The 22582-nt window shown below is 34.7% G+C and overlaps 1 protein-coding gene across 1 annotated transcript; it reads right to left on the bottom strand.

Moving 5' to 3' along the window:
• Positions 1–12995: 12995 nt before the first annotated feature.
• rragd (ras-related GTP binding D) lies at positions 12996–21982 on the bottom strand. The gene is made up of 7 exons (XM_059520071.1): positions 21579–21982; positions 19186–19481; positions 18909–19108; positions 18702–18816; positions 16966–17108; positions 15021–15169; positions 12996–13547 (listed from the first exon to the last, which is right to left on the bottom strand). The coding sequence occupies exons 1-7, from the start codon at positions 21700–21702 to the stop codon at positions 13396–13398; spliced, it is 1179 nt and encodes a 392-aa protein (XP_059376054.1). The 5' UTR covers positions 21703–21982; the 3' UTR covers positions 12996–13395.
• Positions 21983–22582: the final 600 nt, after the last annotated feature.

Genomic DNA, 22582 nt, shown 5'->3' with positions numbered 1-22582 from the left:
CAGTACACTTGAATCAAAACCTGACATCGACTAGTGTCTGTGAATATTAAGCCCCAAAAATGCAATATATGACTTCCACATTCTGCGTGTCTGTGGAAATCAGGCGCGGACTGGACACCGGGAGAACCGGGACAATTCCCGGTGGCCTGGCAGCCGATTTTGCCCGCTATTTAATATCATTATTGTATAATTGCCTGCCGAATGTACTAAAGCGATCATTTGCGAATCCGCCATTTGATAATTAAATCTCTAATAAGTCAAGTGTTAGTCATGACTCGCGCGCTCTCCGCGCCTCCGCCAAACGGTTTGGATCAGACTCAGAGTAATCAATGCGAGAGAGAGAGAGAGAGAGTGAGAGAGAGAATAGAGAGAGAGAGAGAGAGAGAGAGAGAGAGAGAGTAGAGTGGAGTGTGGAAGCGCACAGCTGGAGCAGAGAAGCAGAACTACTGTTCAGGGTTTCAGGTCAGTTTCATCTGTAAAGATGCTTTTTTGTCTTTGTTTTTTTATTTATTTAATCAAGCAGCAGCACGTTGCTCATCAGTCATCACTCAAAATACTAGGACATCATTATTATCTGTTGTAATGTTACAGTAGTAATTTAGCTGAAAAAAAATCAGATTTTTTTTTATAGGTTTAGGGGGAGCTACGACAGACAACAACACAACCCTTACGAAAATTAACATTTTAATATTTAACTATAAATCCAGAGAAAATGGTTACTATTGTTTAACTGTGATAACCAAAAATGTAAAATTATTTTACAAATGTATTTATTTAAAAATAAATACAAATCCATTTGCAAAAAAAATAAAAATAAGTAAAAAAAATAAACAAGGTTATTTTACTTTTATATAGGCTAATAAAAGCATGGTTAATTTTTGTAAGGGAAAAATATGACTCGTGTACAGTATTAGGATTTTTCTATAAATATATTGTAGTATTGTAGAGTATTGTATTGTAAAGTATAGTTTTGTTCAATCTTGAGTATTAAAGTCACGAGAGATGGATAACAGGGCAAAATAAAGAGACTGAAGAGAAAAATGGTAGTGAAGGTGCAGTTCAGGAGAGAACTTTTAATTATTTTGCATGTCCCCAAATTAAAGATTTAAAATAGATAAAAAATAGTATGTCCATGAATTTGTTTGTATGAGTTTGATTTTTCCAGTCTGATTTTTTTCCCAGTCCGCCCCTCCTGTAAATTAATGGCAAAGACATGGTTTCATTTACTACATATAGGCCTACTGAAGCTCGCAGTGTTTTCAACCTCTGCTGCCTCAATATAGGAGTACATAAGCACATGAACACAATTTCTAGAACTGCTCTGTGTCACTTCATGTGCATTTGACTTATTTTGAGAAAACTATCATCATCTACAAAGAGACAGCAGTTTAAAAAAAACACCAATGTTTCAGGAGTTTATTACACAGAATACGTCACATGCTTATTAGATATCTGTATTTAAGTTGATGTATATGCTTTTATTTATTATTCTTTAATTTTCACAAATTTAGAAAAGTAATCAAAAAGTACTCAAAAGTAATTGGTTACATTACTTTAATAAAGTAATTGAAAAAGTTACACTACTATTACATTTTAAACAGGGTAACTTGTAATCTGTAACCTATTACATTTCCAAAGTAACCTTCCCAACACTGTGTATTACATACTACGCGTGGCATTTACCAGCCTATTTTACTACCGTAAAACAATAAACCTATGGAAGCCCGTTTGCGCCACTGAAAAAAACTAAAAAAAATAATATAAAAAAAAGGTAATTGTGACTTTTTATCTAAAAATTCTTACTTTCTTTTTTAGTTTATATCACGCAATTCTGACTTTATAACTCGCAATTTTGAGTTCACACTGTAAAAAATGTGGAGTAGGATTTACTTGAAAAAAGCTTGGAAAGGTTTTCACTTAGAAAAGGCTGGTAAATTTACAAACATTTGCCAAGTAAAAGCCTAAACATAATTATTAGTAGGTTTAATTAGACATTCTTAAGCTAAGTTTACTTGGAAATTCCCAATTAATTTTGTTGACTCTTTGTTTGTAAATTTTACATTGTGTAATGCTTATCACTGTAAAAAAAAAAAAAAAGTGTACAAATTTCAAATTTTGCACTCACATATTTTAAGTAAATCTTAACCATTAAATTTAATAAAATCTGTAAGTTCATGCAATTTATTTTAACAAGGTAACACTGGTAAACCACCATGCTATTAAAGCATTTGGTTCACTTCCAAACATGGAAGTAAGCATGTAGACAGGCTGTTATCCTTTTAAGATATGCCCACTCAGTAAAATGAATAGCCAAAAGAACAGAGACCTCAATACTTACACCATACACAATGCCGGTAACAATCAGTGAATAGTGTTTGAGTATGAATGGGTCATTTTGAATAGAAAATAAACTCCAGGTGTCACAAAACAGTATGTTACTAAAACAAACACCAACTAACAACTGAAATAAACAACTAACAACTAAAGCAACCATAAAACCGTATACATTTTTAATTATTCATGCTCAATTGGATGATGGGAAATATGTGATCATAACTTTGATATTTACTTAAAGAATCCTTGTAAACATAACAAACGGTTCTAAGTAAAATATACTTATGAGTTTTAACTTTAATTTCTACCAAGGCAGTTCCATTTGAATTTACTTATGTATTTAAGTAAAATAAATAAAAATGAACTGATGCTATCTTTATTTACAAGTTCAAAGAATCACATTTTTATATAATGCAATTCTGAGAAAAGTCAGAATTGTGAGTTTTTATCTCGTAATTGTGACTTAATATCTCGTAATTCTGACTTTATAACTCACAATTGCAAGTTTATATCTCACAAATCTGTGAAAAAAGTCAAAATTGTGAGATAAAAAGTTTTTTTTGGGGGTGGAAATGGGCTTCGGTTACAGTTATTTTAGCTGCACAAAACAGCTCTTTATGCATACTGGCATTACTTATTATATAATTAAAATGTATTGTCGTATTTCTAAACACACCGGTCTGTAGCGCAAACAGTTTTACTGTTTACTGCACACTTCTTCTAGTAATAGGCCTACTTGTAACAATTAAGGTGGATAAGGATTTATAATTCCCTTTGATAGCTTTAGTCCTTATTTAACAACTTGTTAGCAACTTACATAAAAAGTTTTATCAAGTAATGTTAACCACAGACCTTTTTACTCACAAATCCAAACCACCATTCTAAAAATACCTAAGACAATCCCAAGGGAACCCAAGGCTTGACAAAGCTTAGTCTGTTCCGGATTTTAGGACTATACAAAATAACAGCTATATTGTGCCAAGTTAAATGCACCAAAATGATGAATAGATTTTTATAGCATGCAGAATGACTACACAACTTCTGAAAATCTACTGATATGATATGATATTCAGTCTCTTGGTTGTGATTGCTTAAAAATGTCTTTTGAATATCATAAACATTATATAAACCATTCTATGAATTGTTCTTCTTCCAGTCTTACAAGCATCATAATGACCTATTTATTTAATGATATAAGCTCTGACAGGAACAACCCAGAGAATGAAAAAGATTCAAACAACGGCAGCCATGCAGCGTCTTTTCTCTCTGTTTCTTTCCATTTGTAATTTATTTCCTGTTGAGAGAACATCAGACAGAAGGCAGTTTGCCATGACTGGCACCCTACAGTAATACTGCTGGATTTTCTTTTGTTAATTTGCATGCTTTTTGCATCCGTAACAAGACAAACTGCATCCTCTGAGTAATGGCTGCAATTCCAAATGTTTCGCTATGAATGGTAATGATGCAGTTTAGGAATGACAAATGTTGGTATAACGACATGAAAATAATGTCAATACACCATAGAGTATTTGGTGCGATTATGCAGTACAATAAGGTATTATTTCTTAATGTTACTCGAGCAAGGAGCAATGCATTTGCTATACAGTACTTACATTACAAAGACACAATTGATGGCTTATTTGTGGATTATTGTTTTATCAGCTGTTCTGAGTCTCATTCTGAGTGATGTAATGCTAAATAAATCATCTACTGTAAATCTTGAACAGCCTGAGGGTGAATACATTTTCATCAAATTTTCATTTCTGGGGTGAATTGCTCCTTTAATCAATGCTTAAGAAGTATTTTACTTTAGTAGTTCATGTTAAGGTAGCTCACCAATAACAAATGGAATCTCATTGTAAAGCATTATTTACATATCTCATATCAAACCAAATGGCATCGATATATAACCCATTTCACAAAAAGAACTTGTGATGGAAACGACTTTGACACCAGTTGCTCAAATGTCTGTGCAAAGATGGCATGTAAAATTGAAGTTACTTATGAGAAAAAGTCTATTTTGTTATCTAATGCAACTGAAATCTTTTCAGTCTCATGAAGATTTCACAAACCCCTGGCTTTTTCTTTTTGGGTTGGTGAGAGTGGTGATCTCCATCCAGGGGCTTGCCTGAAAGTCTGCCTTCGTGCCACTGTCGCAGCAGCAGATGGTAAGGCTCTTTTTTTTCAGGCATTTGTCCTCCCACTCACTCGGCTCTGGCTCTACTGCCACTGAAACTCAGCTTATCTGGGATTTCACAGCAATTCTGTGCTGCCACGCCCCAGCTCTGTATCCACTTGATGCCTGCCACTGAGCTGGAGCATCGCCAGTGTGTCACTAAAGGATCCGTTACGTAAAAGTTTGTCAGGCCTCTCATATTAAAGGGATAAATCTGTCCCCTGCGCAGCCAGGGCTTTTGTGTTGCAGTGTTTACAAATCAAAATGGGGAAATTAAATTGGAAATGTAAACAAAGCTGTCCTTGCACCTTTTTGTAATGATGTGACTGATGGCATGTAGGAGGCTTTCCAAACGTGCCGTGTCAACCTCATGATATCTTGCCCTAACTGTGTCCAAATGAGCGCTGCCTCATTGGTTCTGCATTAAAAGCCAAGTGACAAAGATTGGCAATCTGAGTGACTCTGATTGGAGGTTAGCGCTCATGCAGACAGACGAGATCTTTTGAAGTGTGGAGCAAAGCACTGTAGGGCTCTTTTTCATTAAATTTCATCTCCTCCCTTGATGATGGGTGCTTGAATCATTCTCGCCATTCAAACTGCTGGAAACCTCAAATTGCGGACTAATGTTGCATGCATCTCTCTTACAGATTTAGATAATAAAAGGAGAGTGACAACCATGTTGTGTCTTTTTCATCGTATTTTGTTTCATCGTACTTTATACTGATCAACTGCAACTGCAAGACTCAATGGAAACAATGCCATCCGAAATATACATTTAACTGGAGATATGATGAAAGAATAAACATATGTGCAGTAATGAAATTACAGGTGTTAAATCTTTAAATCATAACATAGAGATAATGTACAGCCAAGCGTTATGCCATTTATTAAATGGCTACTTAGCATATTAAAAAAGAAACATGATATAGTGATTTAAATTATTGAGTTTCAAATATTTCATTATGTAAAATTAATGAAAGGGCTATATAGAAAATCATTTTCCTGCATGGGAAAACAGTCAATTATGCAAAAATATTTGAATGCCATGATTTTGCCAGTCAATTATTACAACATTAATTTTGTTAGGATAGCTCATAGCTGAAATACAGTATAATTAAGTAAAATTAAATATGATGTGAGAAAAAAAGACCATAAGGTGACAAGAGATATGGAATTTGCTGTGTAGAAAATCAGTTGCTTTGGACAATTGTCAATTATGAAAAAAACATTTGAATGTCAGGATTGGCCAGTCAGAATCATGTACAGTGCCCTCCACTAATATTGTAACTCTTGTTAAATATGAGTGAAGGCGGCTGTGAAAATAAATCTGCATTGTTTATCTTTTTGATTTTTCATTAAAAAAAATCCACAAAATTCTAACCTATCATTGAAGTAAACCAATTGAAAGTGGGGTGAAATATCATTGTAAAATAAATGCTTTCTCTAGTTCATCTTGGCCACAATTATTGGCACCCAATTATTGCAACATCCTTTTCCCAAGATAACAGATCTGTCTTTTCACCTATAATGCCTGAATAAGTTGAAGAACACCTGCTAAGAGATCAGATACCATTCCTTTACCCAGAATCTCTCCAGATCCATCAGATTCACAGCTCCATGTTGGTGTGTCCCCTCTTCAGTTCACTGAATTCATTATTACATTTCTAACAGAGGCAGTCGGTTTAGATTTTTTATCTGTTGATAGAATCCATGATGCCATGCTTCTGAACAAGATGTCCAGGACCTTCGGCAGCAAAACTGGCCCACAACATTAAAGATCCAGCAGTGTATTTAACAGTGGGCATGGGGTACTTTTTATCCCTGTTTGTACTAAACCCATCTGGTGGGTTTCCTGCCAAAAAGCTCTTTTTTCTTCTTCTTTTTTTGTTTGTTTCATCTGACCATAGGAGCCAGTGCAATTTGACGTTCAAATCATGTCAGGCAACTGAATATACTGGAGTTTGTTTTTGGATGAGTGAGGAGAATTTTTCTCCGAACAACATGTGGTGATGTATGGGCTGTTTGATTTTTCTTAGGCTTTCTAACCCTACGATTGAACTAATCTCTGCAATTTTCTGAAGAGTGTCTTAGGCCACTCAAACTCTCCTCCTCACTGATATAGACACACGTCCTCTTCCAGGCAAATTTGTGACATCTTTAGTTGATTGCAACCTTTTAATTATCGCCCTGATGGTGGAAATGGGAATTTTCAATGCTTTAGCTCTTTTCTTGCTGCCACTTTCTATTTTGTGAAGCTCAATAATTTTGTTCTGCACATCAGAACTTTATTCTTTGGTTTTACCCCTTGTAATGGATGATTAAAAGAATTTGTCCTTTGTGTTGCTCATATTTATAATAATGTTGAACAGGAAGTCATCGCTGGACAATTTCATGCTCCTAGTCACCCTGGTGTGCAAAGAAATGTCAATATGAATGAAAATATACTTCAGAGATATTTTACTCATAAGAATTTAAAGGGGTGCCAATAATTGTTTTAGTTAATGTAAGGTTAGAACTTTTGTGAATTTTTTTTAATTAAAGATCAAAAAGAACAGTGATGCAAATTTATTTTCACAGCCGCCTTTTCTCATATAGTATTTACCAAGGGTGCCAATATAAGTGGTGGGGACTGTATTCCAGAGCCATGTAAGTTATTATAATATACATTTTGCTGTTTTCACAGATTTGAAATAAAGTAGATATAAATAAATTACATGGAAAATTGATTTGAGTTTAAATTATTTTATTATGTAAGAAAAAAAGCCATAGGGTGATCAGAGATATGAAATTTGCTATATAGACAATCAGTTGCCTTGGTCAACAGTCAGTTATGTAAAAATATTTGATTGCCTTCGGCTAATCAGAATCATAAATTCCAGAGCCATGAAAAATTATTGTAATATTCATTTTGCTATGACTTCTCATACTTGAAATACAGTAAATAAATAAGTGACATTAAATATTGATTTGAGGTGAAATTATTTTATGTGGGGAAAAAAGACCTTAAGATAAAAGAGATATGAAAGTATCTCTGTAGAAAATCCGTTGACTGGCACATCAGTCAATTATACAAAAATATTTGAATGTCACGATTCTTATTACATAAAGGGTCCTTGCCTCAAAGATTATTCTAATTACAAATCAAACATTGGAACGATAATAGATATTAAATATGTGGGAAATGACTGCAAGCTCAACATAATCCAATGAAGACCAAAGATATCACAGTTCTGAAACTATTAATGAATACTATGGGTTAATTATCAATTCATGATTACTTCCAAATCAAGCAAACAGTCTGTTTTAAAGTACACTGAAGCCCAGTATATTGAGATTATATATTTATTATGAAAACATTTACGTGAAGGTAATCGAACCAGCAAGCACTGCTTAATTATAGGCAATCTTGGACTTGCTGCTTGCTCAGTTGCATGAATAAATGTAATGTAGAGTGAATAGTGCATTCAAACTATTCAAATGTTTGAAATTCCCAAAATTAATAAAAAATCTGAAATAAAAAAAAATCTATAACTCTACAAAGTGTTTTAGTAAGACCGCTGCTGCAATTCACAGAGCCAAGGACACATATTGTAGGCTTAGAGAACATTTTATGTGCAGAAATCTGGACATACGTTTTTATGTGAGCTTTATAACGTTTGCTAAAAAAAAACAGTTCCAAGGTGATAAACATCAAAAAATTGTTCAGTATTGAAGGTTAAATACAGACAAGCAATCTTTGATAGGATGTGCTATTTGTAACGATTCACAGAAGAAAAGCCCACGTGACATCTGAGCTTGTTGTTTTGTGCCACATGAATGATTACTGATCTGATATTTATTCTGAACTCCAGAAACATGTGACAAGCAGCCTAACTAAAGAGAATAAAAAAGTAAAACATCTGTTGTCATTAACCTTTATATTTAGGCCTGTTGTTATCATTGCCAATACAAGGGAAAATAAAAAATATATAATTTAAAATGTACATAAACCTTTTTTATGAAAGTTTTTTCATCACATTAAAAAATCATTATTGCACTGTTTTTTAGTGCGACATTCACCTCCTTTTTGTAGGATTGCAAACAAATTGTGGCAATTGAAGCTCGAAAATAGGTCACAAAAAATATGATTAAATTGTTAAATTTTAATTTATCATTAAATTGAATGTTTGCCTCGGGTTCCTGAAAAATTGAAATGGTTCTTAAATTTGCTGAATGCTGTTAGCCTAAATTATAAGTTGTCTTTAATGATGCACTTCTGAATTGTCAGTAATAATATTCAGGCTGCATATTCATGTGTCAGCGGGAGGTAAATTCACAAGTCAGATCTGCTGTTTTTCCTCCAACTTTTTCATTCAGTTGGGGAAATAGCGAGGTCAAAGGAACGCAGGCTGGATGCTGGGCTGTCCTCGCTCGTCAAAGAATCTGGGGCTGGTGATCAGGGCCAAAAGTTATGCAACTACAAAGATTACTTTTAAGAGAGGTTCAAACTGAAGAGACTTCTTCTGGACTTCAGATCATCTCTTGAGCCATATCTGCTCTCTCTGACTTTCGCCTAAAATCTGAAACTCAAATCAACTAACAAATAAGTTCGTTAAGATTGTGCAAGTGGTTTTCTAAGAAAGAAATATATATCTAGATAGAGTTGAGGACATTCAAAGTGTTAGGAATATCATTTAATGTTTATTTATATTTTAATTACATATTATTGTTCGATACAATAAAGCCTTATGATTTCCTTGAATGGGGAAATCTAGCATGATGTCAATTGCTCACTAATTGATCCTCTGCAGTGAATGGGTGCCATCAGAATGAGAGTTCAAACATCTGATAAAAATACACAATAATCCAAAAGAAATCCACACGACTCCAGTCCATCAGTTAATGTATTGTGCAGCAAAAAGTCACAAAAGAAACTCAGCATTTAAACTTTTTATTTTTAACCCCTCACTTCTGGTTAAAATAATTCGGTCTATAATTCATTATACCACTTACTCCAGTGAAAAAGTTCAACCCTCATCGTCCTCTCTCATTAAAATCCACCAGCATATTTGTTAAGAAATGTTTTAGACTTCTTTTTGCTTGTAAACAGTGCTTGATCTGTGCGTATTTCTCTCCTGATTAAGACAAGATTACTTTTTCGCTGGAGAAAGCAAGGACTAATATTTTAAACAACAAGTTAAAAATGTCTTAATGTAATTTAAACATGCAACTTTTGACTTCACAAGAAATTATTTGACAGACCGGAGTGGTGTGAATTACTTTTATAACATATTGTAATGTTTTTATCAGCTGTTTAGACTCTCATTCTGACGGCAACCATTCAATGCAAAGGATCCAATGGTTAGCAAGTGACGTAAAGCTACATTTCTCCAAATCTGTTCCGATGAAGAAACAAACTCATCTACATCTTGGATGGTCCGAGGGTGAGTAAATAAAAAAAATTGTGTGACCTGTTCCTTTAACAAATGAACAATTATTGTAAAGTTTTACAAAAAAAAAAATCTTGTTAAAATTACGTTTGCACAATAAAAAGCAACACACAAAGTAAACTAAGCAGCTTAAATATACATTGAAAATCCATCAGTTTTGTATGTGTACTAGGATAAGTGAGAGCAGAAGTATCTGGATAACTTGACATGTGTCTGATGTGTACTTCATGACATCATGAGTTCACATGAAGACTGCTCTCTTTTCACCCAATCAATGAAGACCTTGTGAAGAGCCCATAGCCTTTTCTTAATGTGGAGCGACAGCTTAAGTCATGAAGCAATCTAATCCTGTATGACAGCCTCTGATTGGTTCGTTCACTATAGCAGCTGACTAGTTGTGACTGAGAACTACGGCTGATAGATTTAAATTACACTCAATTTGACATGGCAACAGAATGCTAATAAAAATGCTGCTAGAAAAGATCCATTCCTAAATTCTAATATATCCGCAGTAAGACAGAGGGCTTCAAGTTCAAGTTCTTCACTTTTCGATCATGTGCCTTAACAACACATAAGCACAAAAGGAAAAGCCCTCAGTCACAGATGCGTCCCAGCCCTCGCCGAGTAAATAGTGTTTGACCCGCTGATAGAGATTATAATACTAAACATGAACTGTCTTACGTAACACATTGTAGTTTCACTACAGATGATTTACTGTCCATCCAGAGTGGAGCAGCTCTTGCGTAAGCGGCTCTGACCTCATGAGATTTACCCATCAGCCTTCATTGCCAAAGCAAAGGTATTCCCTGGGATTAGTGCTGGTGATCTAACACTTCCACTGCACACGCATTAAAACCCTGGCAATATCAGCGCTGGGGCGGAGCTGGGACCTTGTACTTCCTGTGATGTCAAGGAAGTTAATTGTTCCTTGCAAGTAAAAGCTAAGTGAGGATGTCCTGGAAAGGGAAAAGTGTTTGTGAGTCAATCAACACTTCATGCATTTGGTTAAATGTGAGAATAAGAATAATTTTGGCAACAACACATAATGAAATCTGAAATATGTTGAATATTAAGTTAGTTAAGTGGTAGTGAAATAAATTCTGTGTGTGATAAAGAAAGATGCTTTTTTTTTAACAAAAGCACTTACATTTTTTAAACAGTATAAATAAATATTCTGCAAAATAGCATACATTTCTATGCATAAAATGTGTACTGTATATGCCAGTGGTTCTCAACCTTTTTGATTTGAAGGCCAACATATTTTTATATACAATATTTTTTCTCCAGTGTTTTTGCTATAATTGTGACAAAGATTGTTTTTAATCTTTTTTTTTTTTTTTTGCAAACAGAAACTATCAATAGTTATTGAGGGGGAAAATAATGAAATGGCATTAGTTGTTTAATTATAATATTAATATTATTTGTAATAATAATTCATTTGAATAATTTTAAGTCTTTTAAGAAGTTTGCTGAGGCCCTCTTATGGGTCCCAGTTCCTTGATTGAGAACCACTGGTTTATGCAAAGCAACCAATCATATGCTTGTATGTTAACTTAATGTTGCAGACACACTTAAATTACATTTTTACGGAAATAAAAAACAAAAATGAGATCAAATAATATCAAAAATCAAATACAGGGATAAATAATCATAATACTTTTTTCATTTTAAGCAATTCTTTTTTTATTTAAAAAATAAATCTTATTTAACAATGTATATAGAAGATAACTGAAATGTTTGTGCTCTAAACGTGACAAACTTTTAGCGGAGATTTTTCAAAGGTAAAAAAATAAAGAAAATAAAAATGCAAACCATTAAAAAATGGACAGCTAAGTTAGTTTGGTGCAAAATATTTAATGTACTGCTGTCAAACAATTAATCACATCCAAAATACAAGTTTTTGTTCTAATAATGTGTGTGTACTGCATATATTTATTATGTATATATATATTTATATATATATATATATATATATATATATATATATATATATATATATATATATATATATATTGTGACGAGTCAGCTGCGGGTGTGGGTGTGTGAGTGGGTGTGTGAGAGGAGGGGCGCTGGACGAGTCAGGGCTGGTGGCACACCTGAAGGAAATGTAGCCTCATCACCGCCGCTGTTTAAAAGCCCAACGCGCCTCTCCTCAGGGGACCGGTCTCTTCCCCGTGCATGCACACTGGTGTCCTCGTGGGTCCAGGAAGGGCGATGAGGGACTCCCGCGCCACCAGAGACGTGAGCTGCCGGACCCGCGAACCGGATGGGAGCCGCACCCGTTTACACGGCCGTCGGTCCAGGATGCCGGGCCGTCCATCCCCTGCCAGCGCCGCGGCCAACGAGAGAGATGCGGCCGCTAGAGGAAGCCGCCGCCCCTCGCGCCCCGGACCGAAGAGGGGATCGCGTGCGGCCGCCGGACTCCGCCCCTTACCGGGACTCTTCCTCCATGAACACTGCCCGACCCACACGAACCCCGCAGCACGACGAGGACACCACATTCCCTGTTTATTTTGGACACTCTTCCCCTTTTGCCACTTTTATCCCCTGTTTTATTTGATTTTCTGTTAATAAAAGCCTCTCCAAGGCCTGACGCCACGCCCACTGCGTCTGTCTTGTGCTCCTCCCGCCACAATATATATATGTAAATACACACAAATACAGTATATATTTTGAAAATATGACATTTACATGTTTTTTTAATTCATATAATTTATATTATATTAATAAATGTTTAATATATAAACATAACACTTTTTTCTTAAATATATACATAAATGTGTGTGCATTTATATACACATTGGCTAATAAAAATAAACAGTACACTCATATATGTTAACAAAAACTTTTATTTTGGATGCGATTAATCCCTGAAAATGTTACTGACAAACTTAAATTACAATTTTAAGTAAATAAAGAAAAAATATGTGAAACTTAAAATCTATTTAACCATAAATGACAAAGCAAAAAAATAAAATAATCATTCTGCAGGGGTAATAAAATAATTATGGAACTAAAGAGGTGATTTTTTTAATTTTAAGCAATTAAAAAAATAAAAATAAAATACTTTTTAGTTCTACAGTGCATTCTGAAGTTAAATGAGATGTTTGTGCCCTACTGTAAAAACGCGACAAAAGTATTGTATGAGCTTGCACTTGTACTTTGGAAATGGCTTTTACCATATATTTTGCCAGAAATTGAAGCACAGTTGATTGATTTTGAGTAAAAAAAATATTATTGAAAATAACAAAAAAGTTGCTTAGGCTACTGTACAACTTTGCATGGACAGCTAAGTTAGCCGTGCAAGATATTTAATGCACAACGGAATCTATATCACCATTTTGGATTGCTGAAGAGCAAGAAATGGCCCTGAAGAAAATTCAAAGCACAAGCAGAGTCTGTGTGAAGCCTTCACCCTGGAGTGACTCTAACAGGCCAGGGAGCTTTTAATGCTCTTCAGTGAGGATGCACCTGAGTCCCGTTTGGCACAGTCTGCCTGCTCCACCTCCTCTGGCTCAGAAGCTTCCGACTCCTCTGCACTTTCAAGCGCACGTCAAACACTTCCTCTATGGCTTTCTTGAAACAGTGGAAATTGTAGTCGATAAGTCCTGTGTGAGCAAAGATAATACTAATTAGCTTGCGGCAGGAAAGTTGTCTGACCCATTCCAAAATCGGATCACTGCATAAATGCACTTTGAATTAAGATTATGACGCACATAACAAGATATGTAATTTAGCTTTAATCCCCCCCCCCCCAAAAAAAAAAAATCTACATAAAACATTTACTAACACCTACATACAGAAAACTAGACGTAAAACATACAGTACTGCTTCAACTGATATAATATTCAATTTAAACAGAAAAAAAGAACCATCTTCCCTAGTGATTTACCTTTTTATAATCGAGTTAAAGTTTTGATAAGTTCAGTTAAATATAGTGTGAAAAATTGACTAAAATATATATTGCTTTATGATGCAGAACATTTATGTCATCCAAGGACCCAGTGCAAATCTACGCCTTTATAAAATGCCTTGTTTTCCCCGCTGACTAACATGATTGCTCATGATACTCTCCCTAACCCCCTTAGTAATTCCTAGCATGAATATTTCAATCTTCATTAGCCTCCCAAGGATTCCACTAATTATCCCATTCTCTCAAGTGAGTGGCGCTTTACACCAGCAGGTTCTTTTCTGACCGATTTAAGATGAATGTAGTTTAGCAGTAATTGCTAAAAACAGCTTGTAGGCAAAAGCTTTAGGTCTTTATTGTATGTGCTGCATGAGGATTACTAATGGGAATCGTTAATAGTTAACATTTTGCATTAAAAAGTATAGTTAATCTTATAGATATCACATTTTTTACTTTTGTAAATATTTATTTTTAATTTTTTCAGCCAATTTCTGTATAGGAACAAATCATATAAAGTGTTGGCTACATAAAGCAATATTTACTCTATTAAACACATGTAGATTTACACTACGGTTTAAAGTATTGGGATTTATGAGCTTCTTCGGGTTTTCCAAGTCACTTATGTTCACCAAAGCTGCATTTATTTGATCAAAAATGCAGAGGAAAAAAGACACAGTATTGTGAAGTAATTTTAATTTTAATTTAGTTTAGAATGCATTTTTATTTCTGATGACAAAGCTGAATTGTCAGCATCATTACTCCTGTCTCCTGTTTCACATGATTCTAATCTGCTGCTCAAGAAATATTCATTATTTATTATTCAGTGTTGAAAACACCAACAGTGATACGTTTTTCTGAATTCTTTGATGACTAGAACGTTCAAAAGAAGAGCATTGATTTGAAATAGTATTTATTTCTGTAACAATGTCTTAACTGCCAGTTTTGATCAAATCAATGCATCCTTACTGAGTAAAAGTATTAATAATAATAAAAAAAACTTTCCAACTCCAAACTTTTGAACAGTGGTATATAAAATATTAAACAAACCGATTTTAAAACTAGATGATGGAAAACTGCTGCTGGAGAAAACAGCTATTTTATAATTGGACTTTAATAATTGACACCAAAATGTTACTGTGATAGCCTTTGAGAAAATGTCCAGAAAGCCTACCTTTCCTCTCAAAACTCTCTTCCCTGATGAAACACACCAAGGCAAGAAATTTGGTGACTTCTTTTAGGTACATGACCGTTGTGTTGTTTAAGTGGATGATGGCCATAGATTCTTTATCATAGGGAGTTCCTGCCTCATCTCCAGTCAACCTATATGAAAAACAACAACTATAAAAACAAAAGACAACCATCTCTCATCACGTCTTCCCTGCTCTCTGCAGTTCCATAGACATCTCATGCTATTTTTTTTTTTGCACTTGTCCTTCAATTTGTATGATGAATGCACATAATAAACATGTCCCTGACGGGCAGCTTCCTCCGAGCAGCGTGAATTACTGCTCCATCAGGAAGACACTTTCCCAATTCAGCTTAAGAACAGACTGCATACAGCTGAAAAATTGTGCAGTGTGGAACAGATGTTGATTCATTTCATAATTATCAAAATGAGCAGATGCCCTGTCATAAGACCCCGCTTTTATAGCAAATTTATGCTTTTATGCATGGATGTTACAAATATATAAATATTTTCACACAAAAAAGAAAGTACGGAAAAGATGATGAACAAATTGAGGCGGCATAATAAAGCATGTAATTTGGAGCTTCCTGAAACGGAGATCACGAATCAATGTCAATATGATGAATAGGGAACAAATAAGCGACTTATTTATTTCAATGAGTTACAAACAAGGCTTGCGGAAATTAATTCCACAGCAGCTCGCCAAATCCAAATAAAAGCCATATACTATGAATTAATGTAAAAGCTGTCAAGCCGAAATGGGTTGAACTGACATGACCATCTTGTGGCTTACAGGACCCGAAAAGGAACATTTTTATGATTATTTACCCCCAAGCCATTTAAGATGTGTATGACTTTCTTTTTTCATCCAAAAAGCAATTAAGGTTTTGGAGGAAAACATTCCAGGATTTTTCTCCGTCTAATGCATGTGAACATGGCTCACTGTAGACTGTAGTAAATCCATATTTAGACAGCAAGTAATCTACTGTACATGAAAAATAAGTGTCTCTAGTAAATTTTCATTCCATTTCTATTTCATTTCTATTTCCATTAAATAAATAAATGAATGAATGAACTACAAATGTTTGTATTTTGTTTTCAGAGGAACCCGCTAAGATTATATCTCAAGCACCCTTCACACTGTAAAAAAAAAAAAAAAGTCAAAATCAACTGTGTCAAACAATTTGGAGGAGAAGAAGAGATGTGGACCATTTTCCATGCTCCAAAATCCATATTCAGGCAGTATTAAAGTAATCCACACAACCGTCAAAAATGGTCTACGACGTTGCACCGTTCACTTAAATTAGATGTAGAAAAATCCTGAAATGCTTTCCTCCAAAACCTTCACTTCTGTTTGGCTGACAAATAGAATTTGTTATAAGTAAATAATCAGGAAATATAAATTTTTGGGTAATCTATTACAATCCTCTCGGTTACAGACTAAGGCTACAATTTCACAGGCTTAACTGTCCTGCCTGCTCTCCTATTCATCAGAAAGTAATGAGGTGTCCCATCTGCTCTTGCAGGCCACTGTGAACTGACATATGTGGGGCCCTGGGTCAGCCCTGCATTCCTGTACCTACCCAGACCACTGTGTCCCGTCAAATTACAGGACAAATTGGGTCAATGGCGCTGGAGGTGCCGCTTTCTGCCCTTCCAATGTTTACAGCCAGTGTTTACATATTCCCGAGTTTTATGCTACTAATCCACAAAAGATTAAATCCCAGCCAACAACGGCTATAGGAAAACAAGGTGGTTGCATGTGGAGTGTTGCATTTTATTGTGCACTTTGTTGGATGTACTGTATGGCACAAAATAATTATAGTGGGAGAAGATGCAAGACTTGCCATTCTGCTTCATGTCTACAGAATAAGACCATGTTCTGTAGCGTAATGTGACTGTGGAGGGATTGTCACTTGGTGTCACTCACCCATAGATGCACGAGATGTCGATAACCACATCTATCATGTCACAGCACAATTCATAGGTCTGCATGTCCACCGGGCTGCTATCGGTTGCTATGTAGATCTTACTGACCACATCAAAGAGAAAAGCCTTTTCAATCCCTGAATTCTGCAATGAGAGCACAGGACAGGGTTAGGGGTCAGCTGTTATTCTTAAGAAATGCAGCGGAACAGGACATCTTATCTAAGAACACTTTGAAGTGGAAATGAGTTGCACAACCACGTAATCAACTGCATTGCAAGTACTGTTGTTAGAAAATGCATCTAATTCTATAAATACTGTTGAAAGACTAGAAAGCATCTTCCCAAGTTATGTGACTCTTTACATGTGAATTTTTCAACTGCTGTTTTTAATACATTAATAAAAGTTTAAAATACAAAGTGTAAAAGTTTTAAATTGCAATTATATTCAATTATATTAGTACTTTTTATAAATTGTTTTAAAATAACATTTATTAATTTAACAGATGTTAAATGATTAAAACAATTTAAACATTTGAATTTATACTTTACTGTACTGTTCAAAAGTTTTTTTAATGGTTTTATTTGATTACAATACAGTAAAAACAACAATATTGTGATATATTATTACAAATTGAATTACTTTTTCTATATATATATATATATATATATATATATATATCTGTTTTCTTTAGATATATATATTTTTTCCTGTGATGGCAAAGCTAAAGCTTTCATTACTCCAGTCTTCAGTGTCACATGATCCCTCAGAAATCATTTAAATAACCTGATTTGGTGATGATGAAAACATTTTCAGGATTCTTTGATTAATAGAAAGTTTATAATAACAGCATTTATTTGTAATGTAATTATTTTGTAAAATTATAAATGTCTTAACTGATCATTGTAATGAATTTAATGCATTTTTATTGCATTTTAATGCAAAATCTAATGCATCAAGTCTTACATTTATCTAAATATATTTACCTTATAGGAACACAGACCAAGTGTAAATCTGAATCGTTCTATGAGATCAGACAATGCATAAAAACAGATTAAATCTGTTTATCACAATGCATTGCATGGGGGATGGTTGAAAGATTTCAATCTTCATTATATCAAATCTATAAATTGCTCAGTTATTGTACTCATGGAGCAGTCTTTTCACCACGTCAATTTACCCTCTGCTGCCACCCGCTGGCTAATGTAAAAAACTTCTGAAGTATTTATGATTCTGCTAAAATTTTACATCTAATTGCTTTCCTGATCAATATAAAACATGAGCACCATAAAATGATATTGTGTCTGAGAGAGATCCTAATAAATAATAATGTGTTTTGTGATCATGATGTTTCTAGGAATATTATTTCCATTATGCCTCACTGCAAACACAAATCACAGGCCAGTGCTAATGTACCTATGGTAATGGCTGAATGTGACCAGATATAAATCTTAACAGGCAAAAAAATGATGCTTTCTGGTTTTGCATGTTTACAAGAAAATCATTACCAAAAAACATCAAATATAACATTCTTTTAACATGTGCTTGCATAATAGTGAAAACTCTTTACAAGTAATTCATTATTACTGTGGCTTTATTTGGTCAGTCATTGAGCAAGAACATAATTAATTCAACACTAAGTACTGATCAGAGATTCACTTTGGTTATCCATGCCCAGAAACCAAGATATAAAGAGGTGCATGGGCCACACAGTGAACTATTACTATTAGTTTTACTCACAGATATGAAAATGTTGAGCAGATTCTCAAGGGTGGGAAGTTGAGGGATGAGTTTCTGCACAACTTTACTGAAGGCCTCAAAGATTGAATGATCATAGATGCTTGTCAAGTAGAAGCTGGAAGAAATAATACATTTCACATCACAAATCCAACATCTGATGTTTTCAAAAATGCCATATAATATCTGATCTGTTATTATGATACCAACCTTAAGTGTATTCTTTCTAATCCAGCATCGGCTAGATCATCATTGGCGCGTTTGTGTATGTCCCTCTGTTTCTCAATTTTGTGGTCATCTGAAAGGCCGTCCACCTTGTGGATGAACACTTCGAAGTTGATGTCAGGATTGACCTTGTAGGCTCTTGTCACTGTGAGGTGAAGCCTACTCAATGCTTCCACATAATCATCCTACACAGTAACATATTTGTAGGTTGTTTTTAGAAAACAGACAGATTGATAGACAGACAGACAGACAGATATTTCACCTGAGAGTCTATGACAAAGATGAGAGCCCCTGTGCCACGAAATATCATCTCATAGTCGAATGTGGGGTCGAAGAAATCAATCTGACCCGGAAAGTCCCAGATTTGGAAGCTGACAAAGGAACTGTTGGAAACGTCCTCCCGACAAATCTTATTAGTGCTCTCCAGGAAGAGAGTCTCGTTGGGTGACATCTTGTGGAATACAACTTTCTGAATGGAAGACTTGCCGCTTCGCCTCAGGCCCATGAGCAGGATCCGAGGTTTCACCTCACTGCTGAACGGATCACTGAAGCCCAGCACTGTATGACACAAAACACAGAAACACTGCCTGAGAATCATAAATCACTATACGCAAGCCATATTTGGTTAATGGTACACCAAACTTAGCATTCAAACTATCTGCTAGTGACAGCTATAATAGAACTTCCACTATTGTTCAAAAGTTTAGAATCAGTTTATATATAATACACACACACTAGTTATGATTCTTTTCAGTCTCCCTGGTTGTCTTGAATGCATGTCACATCTGTCAGGTGGTTAGTAACCACCAGTAACCAGCACATTATGCCCTTGAGAGCGGCATGTCCTGCAGGTACTGACTACAGAGGTACACAATAACACCTGATTAACATGTCGTCATCAGCCAACAAAGGTTATTAATCACTTTAGTCAATGTGCTGCAGATTTGGACAAAACAGTCAGATGTGAGGTCCCACCCTTGAAAAGAAAAAGCATGTATTCAACTGAATAATAACTAGCCAAGTCCAAAATTAAAGTACACCTAATGTTTAATAGAAGGAGAGCTGCATGAGGTCTCTTCTAAATGGAACAGCTCTGATGTTTACTGAAAATAATTGCAGCTGGCTCCAATGTTTACACAAACCTGAAAATGTCAAGTTTTTTTCTTTCATATGAGACAGAACATTTTGACATGAAATAACTCATTAGAATAACTCATTTTTATTTAATTTCAAAGCAGTATCGTTCTACATCATTGCACACACTTTAACATCTAAAAGAGGTATGAACATGCCTCACACTTCCATGTTACAAGTTCATATACTTCCAATTAGACGTGTAGCAAAGTGAAAAGAGAAATGGCATACTAATCCCCTCGGTTTGAATCATATTACCAGAATGACTGCTGGAGAGCATGAGTGTGGAGTTGTGGGCAAAGCCTACACTGGCATTCCACTCCTTCATATCACATGCTGCAGCTGATTTGATGACTGTGACCTTGCTAGCTCTCAGCCGAGGAGTGTCAACTGCATTTGGTGAGACTGAGGGACACTTCTAGTCTCAAAATATAGCCTCAGGAATCCTGCAGTGTTTACCGAAGTGTCCAACCGCGGCACCACAGAGTGAAGGAATATTAGTGTTTGTTCAATTGGAAAACAATGGTAAAAAACGAGTCAAGGAAACCCTGGGCTGACAATCATAGATTGCATCTAAAGATGTGTAGAAACAATGAGCTGTACTATGAAAGTCATTGTAAAAGCCACAAATCCATACAGAGTTATATATCTTTTAGACATTTTTAAAATAAAACCAAGTGAGAAACCAAATGTGTGCACTCTTTTTAATAAACCCCTTGTAAATATTTACCATGGTATATCCACCAAACTTTCAGTTTCCAAAGTACTGTAGTTACTATGGTTTGTTGGTACTTTAAAAACTATAATTGTTTTCAAGTAGCTGTATTTTTATGATCTTGGTGGTTAATGCAGAGTTAGCAAGTTTAACTGTACCATTATTAATAAATCCCTCATAAATATTTACCACAGTTTCCACCAAAACACCTTAGTTCCCAAAGTTATCAGCGTTACTTTCAAAACTGTAATACATTTTATGGGTTCTCAGAATATTTCATTAAATATTTATTTTTATTTATTTATTAATGACACTGGCAGACATCCAGTTACAACAGTTTATTAATAAATCCCTCATGAACATTTAACAGCCAGTTTCCAACCAAAAAACTTAAATTATTGGGGTTACTTTCAAAACCATAATAAATTTATATTGGATCTCAAACTTACAAATCTCAAGCTTTTATTATTTAATGGAATATTTTGTTACACTTTATAGTAAGGTGTCCTGGTTACAGTCTAATTATACATTTAAGTACTGAGTAATATTAATTAACTAGCCTAGATGTAATTATGCATACTTTATTGTTATTATAAGTAACGGTACATGTAACATGTGTAACAAGGACACTTTCATGTAAAATGTTTTTATTTATGACATTGCTGGCTATCAAGTTACCACAGTTTTGTTGATGTAACAAATTATTTTTTTTTTTACAACGGATTTATACTTTGCGTTCGTTCAGAAACATATAAAATACACATAAGCCCTTATTTATGGGTGATAAATTAAAACTACCCCCTAACCTCCTTCATCACAGCCGCAGTCTCCGTCAGTGAATGTGTCGAAAACATCATCATCGTCATAATAATCGAACAACAGCGCTTCGTTTTCTCCGTCCGCTTCATTGTATTTCCGTTCGCTTGTCATTCTCCGAGTTTGAGAAATTTAATATGAGGCGGCAGCCAAACTTTTCCACATTGTCACCTGATATGGCCAAGCCATGGTGAACTTTCACCTCCCCCCTCGCTCTTTAGCTCTGTGACACACACATAGCAGCCCGCCTGCTTGAGGAATCACAGCACACTGTGACTATTCATCACTATCATCACAGAACCAAGAGCTGCGCTGCAGAAGAACTTCGTGAGAGAAGACTGAGAGCAGAAGACGCCTCCCTTCCCTTCACCAAACAAACAGGCTCTGCATGGACTCCAGCGATGGCTGTGGATCTCGGGAGATGTAGTCTTTTGGTCGCATAAGGACACATTAGAGAACGTGTATCTATCTATCTATTTAGTGAAATTATGATAATATCTTGTTGCTAAATTACACCAAATAACAAAATAAAATCTAAATAGTTTATAATAAAAGTATATATATATATATATATATATATATATATATATATATATATATATATATATATATATATATATATAATTTGTATATAATAATATAAATAATTATTAATAATATAATTATTATATATTTATATGTAATATAATAGACATTAAAAGCTCAAATGAACAAAATAGGAATTGATAATGATGATGATAATAATAACACTTTGCTATATATTCTTAATAATATTTTTCTTTAAAAATATAAATATTAATTTAGTATTTAGTCATTTAGCATACACTTTTATTCAAAGCGACTTACAAATAATGACATTAGCAGCAATCAAAATACAATAAAAACAATAGAGCAATAATATGTAAGTGCTGTGACAAGTCTTGGTTAGACTAATGCAGTACACAAAGCAAGTTATATATATAATAGAAAGGAAACAAGTAGACACAATAGAACA

The sequence above is a fragment of the Carassius carassius genome, chromosome 32 (genome assembly GCF_963082965.1).
Source record: "Carassius carassius chromosome 32, fCarCar2.1, whole genome shotgun sequence".
Lineage (NCBI taxonomy): Eukaryota > Metazoa > Chordata > Actinopteri > Cypriniformes > Cyprinidae > Carassius > Carassius carassius.
The sequence above is the reverse complement of the archived record's forward strand: the minus strand, read 5'-3'. Positions and strand labels throughout refer to the sequence as shown.

What these genes read in the sequence shown, in the direction of transcription:
- rragd (XM_059520071.1), bottom strand. Translation starts at nt 21,702, where the DNA reads ATGACAAGCGAACGGAAATACAATGAAGCGGACGGAGAAAACGAAGCG. An exon ending in TTAGAAAGAATACACTTAAG is followed by an intron (nt 18,817 to 18,908) that starts GTTGGTATCATA and finishes TATTTCTTCCAG; the next exon opens with CTTCTACTTGACAAGCATCT. An exon ending in TGCTCAACATTTTCATATCT is followed by an intron (nt 17,109 to 18,701) that starts GTGAGTAAAACT and finishes CTCTCATTGCAG; the next exon opens with AATTCAGGGATTGAAAAGGC.